Source organism: Cupressus sempervirens, chromosome 10 (assembly GCF_028749045.1).
Source record: "Cupressus sempervirens isolate cs-2001-9-10 chromosome 10, ASM2874904v1, whole genome shotgun sequence".
NCBI classification, from domain to species: domain Eukaryota; kingdom Viridiplantae; phylum Streptophyta; class Pinopsida; order Cupressales; family Cupressaceae; genus Cupressus; species Cupressus sempervirens.
The window spans coordinates 576,980,679-576,995,672 of NC_143127.1; the positions used below are offsets into that span (position 1 = coordinate 576,980,679).

The following is a 14,994-nucleotide window of genomic DNA, read 5'->3' on the forward strand; positions in this document are numbered from 1 at the left end:
ACCATCGGAACAACAAAAATTCTGTAACCCAGGTATCCCTATCGATTTCTAGCCAGACCACTTACTTGCATGTCTCGGGCTAATCGCTTACACCAAAAAACTGGCATTCTTTCTACAATTGAAGCTTAACCAATGTTCTGCCCTACCTCAATACCAACAACCTGAACCCAAAACCTCGAAAAACTGGATACCATTCTTCTGATACATCTATTGGATACGAATTGTATCAATCACCCCACATCAACATAAAAGTATTGAAAAACTCTCCTCGAGAAGGTAAATACCAGCCACCCATCATCCACCACGCACCAAAAACCAGCATTTAACTTTTGTTTTGATTTTTATATCAAAGACAGTAATGAAAACATGAGAGAACTAGCATCACAGTGTCCACACAGGGACCAACAAGTAGACAATTCTCTCAAGACCTCTCACCTTTAAGGGCTGGCAGCACAAAACCACAAACCCTCTCGTCCATCAGCACATACACCTTCCATTCTGGCCAGTCACCATCATCTCTTTTCCACAACCTCTATGAGAAATTTGTGCTTAAAAGCAAACATTCCATCCATGCACTACTTTTTGCCTTACCATAAAAAGGGTTTTGCTTGTTTCAGACACATGTAAAAGAAGATGCCATTCTGTCTTGCAGCCGCACACCTACCACTTCCTTGTGAAGATAGCTTCTTAAGGGGCTTTAACTGTTTGTAAGGAACAGAGATATTGTACTTATCTGTGAAATGATATTCATTCCTCGCCTCATTAAATGTGGCACACAACACAAAAAGTAAAATTCGTCCCCCATAAAACATCTCCATTGAACTCTTTTTTTAAAATGCTTGAGGCTTAAAGAATTTTTAACTCTGAGACCAGTCTCCTACTTTAAAGCTCTTGGGATGTTGCACATTCTCTAATGAATTCCAGAGAGTTATTTCTCCATCCACAAGTGGTGCTAAATCTGTGAACTTCTCCACAACTACTTCTTTTAAGTTTAGTGTTAGGCCCCATTTAGACACTCAGTTAGCTTCCTTGTTTCCCATTCTTTTAACGTGTGAAAGTTTGAAGTCCTCCAAAGTAGTTACTTTATGTCTAATGTTTAAGATTGAATTTTTGAAGGTTTAAGATTGAGTTTTTGAAGGTGTCAGGCTTCCAATTAACCTTTAATTATTGCATTTATGATTATAAGGGAATCTCCTTCCACATGGAGTTTGGTCACACCCGACTTCTTGGAAGCTCTGATTGCTAGTAAAGAAGCTTCTGCTTCAGCCACATTATTAGTTCCATCCTGTAATCTCTTACCTCCTAGAGCAATTAAGCCTCCATTAGCATCTCTGATTATAAAACCTGCACTTGATGAGCCTGGGTTACCTTTTGAGGCACCATCAAAGTTCCATTTCCAACTTCCATCTAGTGGTTTTCCCAGGCTACAGGCTCCTGAAGTAAAATTAACCTCACCAGGCCCATTCACATGCATCATAATCCTGTTATAACTTAAATACTAAATAGAAATTTTAATTTTAATTTTAACCGTATACATTCAAAAAACAAAACTAAAAAAAATCAATGTATAAAATTTATATTGACCTGATCATTATTTGACCCAATCATTGTTTGATATTTGTGAAGACTGTAAAAATAAAAATATTAAAATATTCAACAATGGCTATACATTATGAAGAATGTAAATTTAAACATCAAAATTATAATTCAAACAATGTCTCTGATTAAAATTCAACAGATTGCGATACAACGTATAAAAGGGTTCAAAGTTAAATATTTAAAATAAATGCAAACCGTCAAAAATTCAGATAAACTATGATATGACTAAAACAAAAGCAAGTCATAGCAGAAGCTCGACAAGCAAAACAAAGGGGAAAAAACACAGCAAGTTAATTCATACCTGCATGGATAGACACCCCTCCCTGTGTGGATGAAGTACCTGCCTAAGACCCTTAAAACCTTCCACGAAAACCCCCTGATACAGATTAGAGTGCAGTGACAATATGTTCAATAGGGTTATTTATACGAGTTTTAGAGTGTTTATTTCTATAATTTTAGAGATTCAAAATACTTACGTGCTGACTTCTTTCTTTTTTGTGTAAGAATTCCACTGCAGTTACTTGCAGTTTTGTTACTGTTTTTTAATCTTATCACAGAATTAACTGTAAGCCATATCCATCCGAATCCAGTGAAAGCTTTTGAATTATAGATTTTTTTAACATGATGGTATGATATCTGGCCACTTTCCAAGCCATACAGTTTTGGTACCCATTTCACGTTTGGCAATACGGGTATCCAGTGAGTGATGCTTCCATTTCCTGCAACTCTGCTAAATGCTAAAATTGTCTCAACTTAGATACTGTTAAAAGTGAAATTTGAATAGTATAAATGTCAAATGGAGATTTTTATTATATCCAAAGTATCATAAGATGATTACTAGTAGCGTGATATCAAAATAAATACAAAATGTAGTGAAGGAGTACTCCAATCATGCCAAAACTCCTCATCACTAGAACTACTGGACTCCTCACGGTCAAGCTCTGCCAACTAATCCCATCAGGGTTCAGAACTTGGCACAAGAATCACCAAAATAATCGATTTAAACTTTCTTTTGTCTACCCAAGGATGAGAGACGCCTTGGTGTCCCCAAGACAGTCAAGGGACGGCTATGTGTCCTGAGACAGACAAGGAATGCTCGAGTCCAGTATCCCCAAGACAGTCAAAGGGCGCATAGGCCTGACATACCCAAGATCTTCTTGATGAACTAATAAACTGGGCCAGAGAGGTCGGCTGGCAAACGTCCCCATCCCCAAATAAGGGAAGAAAAGTTTGGGGGAGGAATACTCCTAGTGTTTCAACTTCCAATGATCAATTCTATATCAGAAGTCCTTTACTGGATTCATGAAACACACACACTATCCATTACACTCCACCACTCACACCCCTACCACCAGCTGGTCACCATAGACACGGACTATTAGCACAACAATGTAAATACGATTAAAGTCTCACTTGACATTAATTAAAAAGGTCCAACAAATATAAGCACCTCTATTTGGGAATAGAAGTATTTAGTATTTACATGAGCTTGTATTCTCCTATGAAAAGGCCTAGCTTAAATGATCAAGTTGCATATTATCAAGATTCCTTATTACAATATTTTTAATCATATTCAAGCCAATCAGACTCTTCCACACATAATAATTTCAGGTTGAGATTCAGTGCCATGTGTCCAATTATTTACATTCATCTTATATTTGACCTAGTTATATAGTGGTATACATTTATCTGCATTTCCAGTGCAGTCTAAATCATAAACTGGTTGATATTTGCATTTAATCTGGCAACAGCGGTCTTGCTCATATCAGTTGTCCATAGAGAATAACTATCACAATTGAAGGTGTATTCGACAAGCACACTTTATAAAGTAACATAACATAAACATGCAATATTTAGATTCACCCACTAAAATGAGATCAAACACAGATTCTACTAGTACAACTACCAAGGTCAACTTCGAATTGTGTACCATATGCAAATCAAGGACATCTTGCCTGTGATTGAAATTGGCAAAAGCTTATCAGCTAAGATAAGCACATCAAATCTCATCACAGCCCATTTTCAAACTTTATATCTTGCCACTGCAAATATCAGGTCGTCTTATTATGCACTCAGCACCTTGTTGCCAAACTAGTCCTAGACAACACTAATAACAGCATATCTGATTGGTGGCAAAATCCTAAAAATCTGTTGAGGACATCCCTATCCTTGAATTTGGTTGTTTGCTTGCTATGCATGTCTGCTTCATTATGCATGATTACTCTTGATGCCTGCAGAACCTAATAAATGCTTTTGCCCTTCTAGTTCACTAACTGTTACTATTATTTTATTTATATAGGATATACATATGCAATACCTCCTGTCTTATCTCGGCTTTGTATATTTCTCCATTCTCATTGATGTTTTGTTGACATCAACTTTAAATCAATACAATGAATGCAAAATCAACCACTCTTCATTTGAACATAAACTGAGAGATGCTTATGTGAATGAGAAACAAATAAGTGAATATTGCTCAACCATTCATATTGATGTCCTGGAAAAAAGGAAGTTCTCAGGTGTGATTCTAAAAACATTATACACAAACAACAAGAGGAAAAATACCTGTATGTAACTATCCTCAATCAAGCAAGGATGCACCCTACCTGATATAGAAGAGTGCCATTGCTAATTGCAACATACATAGAATCGACAGTAAACTCCAGATCAAAGCTGAAAACCCAGGAGACTAAAATATAAATATATATTCTCAGTGTAAATGAGTGAAATCGCTTAACAAAACATGTGAGATCTTTCTAAAAACCTTATAAACAGAACCAACCCCAAACAACATGAAACCAATATGTCAATAATACTTGGCATATGTTTAAATTTATTACCAGCATCGTTGCAGACTACAGTCAACACATGGAAACCAACAGCGTGCACGCCTTATCTGATTATTTGTATGGAGGATATTACCCATAAAATAAATGCCTACTTCAGGTTTCTCCAGCCAATATTCAATGCGAACCAATTTGACATTCTGCATTCAATATTAACCTACATGAGAAACCACCACACTAGTGAACCTCAAGGAAAATATTTACTTTGACAGCATCTATCAGATAAAAACATAAGCAGTCAACAGATGTAAGATTTTCACCTCTTGCTGGGATATGCAATTAGCATCATTGTGATTGTTCTCTATTTTCCTAGCTTCCTTGGTATCAACAACATTCTGTATACCACTTTCAGAAGATAAATTTATAAGCAAATCTGGAACCATTTCTCTCTCTAAAGATGATAAATATACTGAACCAGCAGCTTCAGCAGCATCAATACAGTTAATTGACGGCCACTTTCTTTCTTCTTCACTACACTCATGCTGAGGATGAAGCGTAAAATGCACAGGCAGTCCATTCACAAAGATATTATCAATATTCATCCCATTTGCATACAATCCGATAATTCCATTCTCCGGAAACACAGCTCTGAGTTCTGTATGTCTGGAAAAAAAGTTGAAATGCACATAACTGCATAAGTAGATCTCAAAGAAAGAAAGGAATCACGCTAGGTCACTATTTCTCAGAAAAAGACAGAAAAACACGTGCATGAAAGCAGTAATTCAGTTTTGAAGATCTCAGATTTTGTTCATGTAATACTAACTCGGAGGAAATTAATTTACGCATACTCAAGACACAATTTGTATAGTGCTTATTTGGAAGGATGGTATGGTTTAATGGTTGTTTGTTTCAGCTGCTTCAAATATTAGAAATGCAGTTAAGCTTAGGAACTCTAAAAAATGTGCCAAACTGCCACAAAGAATGCACCTGCCAAAAATATTAGTTTGAAGACCACAGTACAGTCACACCAATATTATACAGGGTAGTGGACGGGTAATAATACCCCACAACATCTTGACCATATGACTTGACAAGAGAATAATCTAGGCCTCACAAGTTTAACTGGTTTCTAATCACAAAAATCAAAAACCTGTAATTCATACGGCAGTAAAAAAAAATTAAAAGATTAATAATCTGATAGAGAAATGATTTAGCATTTTGAACTGGGAATGTTCCAAAGTCAGCAACATGTTGCACCATCATTTGTAGACTATTTGTAACAATCCTAAACGTTGTTGGAGCAGCTACAGTATTGTATAAAATACCACAGGTTCTGTGCGCATCGCTAGAGGCATTGTGCAGACTGCCACAGGAATCATGCAGGCTGCTACAGGTGTAATATTTTCTCCCTATGACCTCTAGCACCTGCTACAGGTATTTTTTGAGCTATTTTCAGGCGTTTGGGGATTCTACAGGTTCTCTGTATAGCTGCAAGATTGACTGTAATGAGTATTGTATGTTTATGAGTGGCTGCAACTTACATGTAATGACTATGGCTACAAGGTTACCTGTAATGTGTATTTTATGTTTACAAGTGGCTGCGAGTTACCTGCAGTATTGCCACAAGTCTTCCAAATTCAAAAATGATATTGGCATTGTTGAGATATGATTGCATTGGTCAGATACCGATTATGGCAACTGTGCATGCATTTTGCCATTAATATCACACAATTATCTTTCTAATTGTCCAAAACTATCATATCAAACTGAGTATGCAAATCTGTACATTCAGATTATAGTTCTCTTGGAGATCGTGCAATACCTTCTTGCAAAATATCGATCATGTATTGGATCGTGTTTATGATCCATCATCTATAAGTAAATCAGAGGTCATAATAAGATTTATTTATGAAGTAAACATGCCCGATTAGGAATAGGTATTTTTGAGTGTTAACTATGTGACTTCGTGCTTCTTCACCAAGAGACACATAATGAACAGTCAAGTCCTCATTATGTGGCTCTTAGTTTGAATATTTATAAGTATCGAAATCAATAAATGCTGTATTATTTGCAATTCTAAAATTATACTCTGATATTCAGTATTTTTAAATATTGAATCTACTTCACATTTAGACAGTCACATTTGCAGCACTAACATTTCAACATGGTATAAGAGCCAACTGCAAATGCAACAAAGAAAAATGAACGTAGCATCTAGGTCAAACTTAAATATTAAATCTTGGATGGAATTAGAGCAAATGGGACACATTAATGCAACAGTGGTGTTCATCTACCCAATTGAATGCAGAGGGCATCATCTTCCAAAGAGCTTGGATCTGTGTTTGCTAGCGATGGATCAACACCATTATTTTGCAGAGGGCATTTCATCATTTGTTTTCAAATAGGGGGAAAAGCTTAAAATGGGCAAATATTGGCTATGCACAGTAGGGGCATTGTTCACCTTGCTGGTTGCACGCTGTGCTGGGATGGGGGAGACCTATTTTCCCATGTGAATACATGGCTAGCATCAGCAGCGTTGACAAAGGTGCTCACCATGAATCACAGATTTAGTCTGCATTTTGAAATTAAGAATGGGCGCTGCTATAAATTACAAGGTTGCACTGGGACGGGGGTACTTGGGATACTTAAGGTACTGGTATAGGTACAGCTATTTTTCAAGATAGGGCGCGGGGTACTTGGGTATGTCAAACTTTATTTTTAATTATACTTTTATATTTATAGAAAATCTGAAATTATGAGTCATGACAATGGTTTTTCAAAACAAGAACAGTGATAAAGTTTGCATATATAATGTATTGTTTTCAGTTTCAGATTTTCTATGTTTGTACTAATAATGTATGATAAATGTTTAGATGCATAACAGAAATGGCAGGCTTCAAGCATGAACAAGAAGATCATAAATCATTTGACGACATATTGCAAATGCTAAACTTCTGACTTGAACAGTAATAAAGGTAATGTTAATCAATATTGTATCAAAGTTTCAAACTGATTAGGTATTAAATTAAGCTTGATAAACAACAAGCTGATACGCAAACAAAAACCATAATAAAAAAACAGAAATTTTAATCAAGGTTCTTAGCTATGATGTTCTCCACCGAGTACCCAGTACTTGGGTACATGTACCACGGGTGTGGGTACGAGTACCCACGCAACCTTGATAAATATACATTAACATGGAACTTTATTGTCAATGTCAATGTTTGCAATGTCAAAATGGAAATTTGGCATATCCACCTAGAAGTAATTGCGGTACCATTGAATATATGCAGGCCATCTCAAGAAGCATTATTCTATAAAATATAAGCAGCACCAGCGCTTCACCGGGTTCCAATGAACTATGCAAAAGGTCAACATGTAACAACTGGCCAGTCAACATGGAAGGTGCAAAGCAAAAGTCACCAGAAGAGGCGACGGACAAGGATAGCAAACATGGACTCGAACATGGGCTCTAGTGAAAGTGGAGTTAAATGAAAAGCATCGAATGCTAATAAGCGATTATCGCTACACAGATTCACTCCCAAGCTAGGTGTATGATCCTAGTTAAAAACAAAAAACAATGAGGCCAAGATTAAAAGAGCCAAAGTTGTTGTGCTCGGTCACAAACCTAGAACCAATAGCTACAAGATGACAAAGAGAGCTAGACCTTCCCCTGAAATTGAGGGTTGACAAAATCACCAGACCATATTTAACAAGGCTCCACAAGCACAATGAAATTTGTTAGAAACATGGATCGGTTTCTACAAATGTAATTAAGCTGCCATAGTTATTGGTATGTTCCAAATGCAGATCCCAATCATTTATAAATATAAGAGTAGGAGACATGTCTCATGAACAAACAGGTCTCTATGTTTAATCATTATTAGTTAATATATTATTAACAATAAAAATCCAATATAATATATGTATTATATATAATATAAATGTATAATATTATATATATATGTAGTATAATTATAATATTATATATATGATATATTATATCAACATTGTATCTTACAATTAAATCAATCCAACTGTAGCTATAATCCAAACACTCCCTCTTAGCTAGGGAGGATTTGATATGGAACACATTGTGCTCTCAAGCATATGGAGATATATCATCTCAATGTGATATTCCTGGAATGGCATATCAACATAAATCCATCAACACACACATATATATATTAACATATATTACATATGGAAGTGGCTACAATTCATTATAAGGCTATATTTCTCAACACTCCTTTAGCAAAAGAGAATTGAAGCAATTATAATAAAAGATTTGAAAACCACTTTAAGCGTCCAGCAAGATCTAGCTCAAAGAACTAATTTTCATGGTGTCCGGCAAAATCCAACCTAAAGAACCATGATGAGTTGATTATCAAGGTGTCCAACAAAATTTGGACCAAAGAACCTATGATAAGATGGTTATCAAGGTGTTTGGCAAAATTCGGCCCAAAGAACCATGATAACACTTGCTTCAACACATTTTGGTGTTAGGAGATAGATCAACTATTGATAAAGTCGTCACCTTACAATAGTGACCTCACACATATGAGAGATTGTCACCTTTCATAACACACAATTTCAAAAAAATTATCTTCTTGTGACAACAACTTAATGAAGTTTGTTACGATACATTCATTATCATGACTTTCAATACTTTGGCACAACAAATTAATGAAGTTTGTCATGATAATAGGTCTACCATTTATAAGATTGTCATCTTACAATGACTACCTTATGTTTATATATGTCAATGAAAGATTGTCACCTTCATTACATATCATATGCGAAATAGTAACCATCATGAACCAAGTCAGAGGGTGCTACAAAGGCTTTCACCTCAATTCTCCCTCACAGAGAAGAATGCATTACAAGGAATTTCACTTAAAACTTCTCCTCATATAGAGAAAATATCATTTACAAAGGATTGCACTTCAAAAATTTCTCCCTCTGAACAATGATCCTAGGAAGTCAGGTCCTCTAGTTACTTCCTTAGACGCTATCTTCACCCAAGGATGCCTGTCAAACTCACTCTGAATCTGATATCAATCTTTTGATATTTTAGTGATAAGTCAATACTACCTTATGATGTACTCAAGAGTAGGCCCATCAAAATCATGTAGTCACACACATGCATTCTAGACTCCCTCTAAGTATCAATCTCCTAAGCTCTTGCGTTGCCTTCGAAGAAGGGTCATACTCCCTCTTAATGTAGAAGGATACTCATAATCTCAATCAAAGATATTTGCTTCAAGAGCCTCTCTTTATTCAGCCTGATCACAACTTCTTCTAGCACTATTGTAATAATATAGCTACTGCAATTTTATTCAATCTGATCACAATTTTGGCAGCATGTGTACCAGCCTTCTTTTCCTGCAAGAACATCCTCAGACATAAAGGAAAAGATCAAGGCAAATAACTCTAGTATGTATAGAACTACAAATATGAGAGATACTACAAAGTGTAGATAAATGTAATACTCTAGGATAAGAATGCGTATTTGCCCATGAGGTTCAAGTGGGAATGAAACATTGGTTATTATTCCCCCTCCATAATGTAAAATTCCCACTCTTATATAGTTAAACAAAAAAAAATTATTTATCCATAAGCATCATATGGCTATCTCCTCTTTCAACCAGCTACATCTAGTAGCCCATGTGGCGATTAAATTAGATCTTTCTTGACATTAAGAAGTTCAAATCTCTTTCTAATTTCATCCACATCTCCTCCTATCTTATCAGACCCAAGAGTACTCTCGAAACTATTCTCAAAGATGTGTGATATGTAGAATATGTAAAAGTTCTATCATATGTATATATCTAGTTTGGATAACTAATACATGCAACTTTCTGATTGAATTTTACTCTCTTCATTTGAAACCAGCAAGTAAAGTATCAGTTGCAAGCATTTCAAGTCATCACCAAAGTCTTCATTGATCTTCTATTCAATGTCTTCCATACATAAATTTTGTCCACCATTATTTACTGGCTTAATTCTAGTTTATAATGTTGTGTACTCCTTTGGACATTCTATGCCTTATCCTTCCTAATTGCAGAATTTAGGTACGCAGAAGAGATAGTATTTTGTTTTTATTTTCTTTGGAGAACCAAACTTTTGGTGTTCAATCCAAACAACATCTAGGATATCTTTACTAATATAAATACCATTCCGTTCAGAACTATAATGTTCTCAATAGATTAAAGTAGGATCATTTTGTCATTGTTGTAACTTGTAATAGAACTTTGGATACATCTTTGTTGAAGATTTATGTTTACCGTATGTTTCAGATATGATAAAGTTCTTCTTAAACCATAGCTTTCAAACATGAAGATTTGGAACTAAAGATGAGATCTGGGAGTGGAGGGCTTGCTCTGAAAGCGGACCTCTCCTCTTTAAGAGTGGCCTTAGTCGACAATTTTATTTATATGAATATGTTTTATTTGATTAGATTCATTTATCACGCGTATCGACATAATAGATTCATATCATTTGACTTCTTAATAGGATTCCTTGTCTTTTAATTCCTCATATTGATGTACCTCAAACTGCAATATTTGCAAATATCTTTCATAACATAGTAATGGAAAACTGAGATCTTAGATAGCAATGGATGACCGAGATGCTACAGTGAGTATGAGATCACCAATGCTGTGATGAGTATGTAGATGATATGTCATTGACCTCCGATCAATTTATCCTTGACTATGTCAGATTCTAGTCATGAAATGATAAGCGTACGGCATGAAGCTTTCAAATTACGAGTGATCTATATAGGACTCATAGGATGATCAAAAGAAGGGATGGAATCAGACCACCCATGATCAATCATCGTAGGAACCATCTCTGAGAGGATTATATTGATTCCTTTTAACAACCTTATCATTTTAAATTTACAGGTACAAAATCCCAATCTCCATCATCTAACATATTGTCACCAGAGATGAACTTGACAATTTACATAGTGATGTCTCTTCGTAGATTCTAAAATAATGCTCTAACTCTCACAAAGTCAAATGCTACTTGCATTAGCATTGTGCAAATATAATCTATCTTGACTTTAGCAGTAAACAATATGGATTTTATAAGATATCCTTGTCATGGAATGCATAGTTATTGATGAACTCTTTGGGAAGCCTATACTTAGAAGTTCACATATAATCTGCCATTTTGTGAAGAGTGATGTGCACTTTTAGAAGTAACTTGTAATACCCGTCACAGTTTGTTCTGCAACCCATATACCATATGACTGGCATAACATCAGTGCAAGTTTAACTGTAACTGCCTGTGAATATGCAACAGTAACTAAACATGCGACTCAGGATTCTTCACTTCGACCGCAAGTATATTGTCTGCTTGAATAGATAGGGTAGAATTGAATCTTCACAGTTATGTTAATTCTATGTAACTGTGATATCATACTGATCTGAACAGCAGATCGTACAAGATCAATTAAAGCATGAAGATCCTCATTTAAGGATTGGCCTCTTATGTCTTATATAAAACCTAATTAGCGTCCCCCTTGGAAAGATATTGTAACGTTCTATTTGCATTGTTTTAGTTAGTATATTTACTAACTAACTAATATATACTTGAGATGCCGATCTTGGCAAGATATTCATAATTTATAAGGGCCAACTTGGTAAGTCATGTCCTTTCTAAGGACTTGTCTCTTGAGTGCCATATAAATAAGGGTTAATAATGTGGATAAAGGAAACATGGAAAACACAAGGTCTGCTCCTTTAGCGTTACTGCCCTATACGACTTGTAGCAGTTATTAAACATCTGCAGAATTATTATTATACTATAAGTAAAACACCTCATATATAGGTCTGATATATTCAGGACCATCTTCAGCAGTTCAGAAAGGCATTATGTCAGTTTGGAAGTTCAGAATTCGCATAAACTTTACAGGTTATAGTGGTTTAGTTTGAACTATTTCTTCCTCTGTCTAAACTTCCCTTACAGAAGTTTCTTCTGTTAGCAAAGAAAATTTTCAATCTTGATTGCTATAAAATGATATCATCTGGTATTCAAATACAATAATCTTGAAACAGAATCGATTGTACTCCTTGAATGATATTGTAAATAATTTGTTTGAACAATATAGGGGTGATAGAATGATAATAATCAAGTTTTTGTTTTTCAGATAAGTTTTTCGCCATTTCAATACATTTGAAGCCTCGCAATTAATAATCAGTACCCGTGAAAGAACGATCACATCTAATATGCAGTGAATATCCGGCTCCACGATTAATTTCTCGGACTATCGAAAGGAGGAATGTCGTAGATTGGGGTGACCGATGTCTGATGTGGCACGGAGACTGTTGTGTTGGCTCCAAATGTCGATAGTGTATGATAAATGCCTGATCCTGCATGCTGATTTGGAATCTCCATCAGTGGTGTGCCTCGTTGACAAGTTTGGGGGGTGAACTCAACAGGTCTGTATTTATTTTATTTGAGCCTTCAATAAATAGGATGATCGGAAACTTCCTATGCATTCATTTATCAACCAAATGATTTCTAAATCAGATAAAGCATTTTAAACTCTGTAATAGCTCTGGTTATACTCAATAGGATGTCAACTCCATAAATCTCATATATGAAGGTTATTCAAGCACTCATTCTTTCTTACATTTGCAATTTGGCTCTAATACCATGTTAGAAAATATGGATCGGTTTACACTCCCATAGTTATTGGTATGTTCCAAATGCAGATCCCAATCTCTTATAAATATAAGAGTAGGGCACATGTCTCATGAAGAGACATGTCTCTATGATTAATCATTATTAGTTTTTATATATATATATAATATGATTAATCACAATATAACATATGTATCATATATAATATATACGTATAATATATTACATAATATATAATATAATATTATATATATATATATAGTATAATTATAATATTATATATATGATATATTATATCAACATTGTATCTTACGATTAAAGCAATCCGATTGTAGCTATAATCTTAACAAAATTAAATGCAGTTCTTGAACAATTGTGGAGACACAATTTACACACCCTTTCCTCATCAAGGTAGGGTATAAATGAGCAACATCTCATTGTATTTAATAAATCCATCAATGTTGTCATTTTGGGAATCACAATTTAATGGGCTCTGGAAAACAGTCACTTGCCCACCAAATCTCACTCTCTCACGAATGGAAGCCATCTAGGAAATCGAAGGCATAGCATGGATCATTAGGTGTGTAGTCTGCATTAGCTCTGTACAAGTTATACACATCACATTGATCTCTCAAGCAAAACTAATATTGCAAACTCAAAGTAAATATTTCATTATGATAATCAGACCTTTGGTAACAATGTGTATGAATGAGATCTTGATGTAGTCTAAATATGACGACGAGTCTTAGTGGTTGGAAATTAAAACAATGATCAACTATATCAAGTAGAATGAAGATCACAATAGATTATGTGTACGACTTAAGTCAATACATCAGTGATATAGTGATAATATATGATTGATATGTGATCTATCAATAGATAATATAAAAATCAATGATTATACAGATTAAGGGATATCACATAATTGAGCGAATCCATAGTTTAAGGGATATCACCGAACAATGGAAATGGAATTAACGGTTCACTGAGGATCATATCAATTAAGATTTTTTTTAAATGCTACATGGAAGGATCAATAATCTATATGCATTATCAATGTTGCTAGAATCAAATATCAATGATAAAAGAAAATATTAAAAAAATGTGGGAAGTAACTATTGGAAATACATGGGCATCAAAGGATGGAAAATGTGTAGTAAGTTATTGTGAAAATCATACATTAGAAGTTACGTTAATAGTCCAAAGAAAATTACTTCTGAGTAATAGACTTGAGAATTGATAGTTATGATATTGTCTATAGTATCCTCAGGCATGATGTAAAGAGATATTATACTTCAACGAATTGATCTTCAAGAAACAACGGCATATGAACCATAGGTACTATCATTGAGTGAGATGATGCCCGAGGATATCTTGGTCAAAGATGGAGTTGTCAAGGAAGATTCTCTACTCTATGATTTTTTAGGAGGATTGATCAAAATTGGCAGGGTTCAAGTATCACCTAGAGAACATTTTGACTTCAAGAGATAATTATGTTTGGTGATTATAGACGAACAACTATTGTTATTTATTATGGTAAAATAATGAATGTGTTATTAAGAAGAGATCATAAATGATCTATATACACAAGAATGTTTCTATAACGAACAAAGAGAGAGAAATAGAAACATTCTGAAGAATGAAAGAGAAAGTTTCCATAATGAACAAAGAGAGAATATGGAAACATAGAAGAGTGACCATTAGAAATAGAAGTAAATCTATGAAAGAGAGAAAAACAAAATTAGAGAGATTTAAGTCTAATACCCTCCCCTAATGGTCATTCCAACTTCAAAACAAAAATTTGCAAGGCAATCCACTCTGTATATTCTGCAATAATGGTATGGGGTAGCATAGCATACATTGTGTTAGGACAAAAGTCAGTACCCAGAACAAGCACCTCAAGGTGACGGTACTCGAAGATCATCATCATTCTCTACTTCTAGGTGTAGTAGTT

General features: G+C 34.8%; 1 protein-coding gene across 2 annotated transcripts in view; it reads right to left on the reverse strand.

Moving 5' to 3' along the window:
- TAF2 (TBP-associated factor 2) overlaps window positions 1–14,994 on the reverse strand; it is a 234,990-nt gene that overhangs the window by 187,837 nt on the left and 32,159 nt on the right. The window contains exons 2-4 of one of the 2 annotated variants that reach the window (XM_089805997.1): window positions 4,706–5,048; window positions 4,440–4,585; window positions 4,206–4,272 (exon numbers count right to left, since the gene is read on the reverse strand). In XM_089805997.1, coding sequence (XP_089662123.1) covers window positions 4,206–4,272; window positions 4,440–4,585; window positions 4,706–5,048 — 556 coding nt within the window. Of the gene's footprint in view, window positions 1–4,205; window positions 4,273–4,439; window positions 4,603–4,705; window positions 5,049–14,994 lie in introns of both variants that reach the window. The other variant, XM_089805998.1, reaches the window with a different exon arrangement.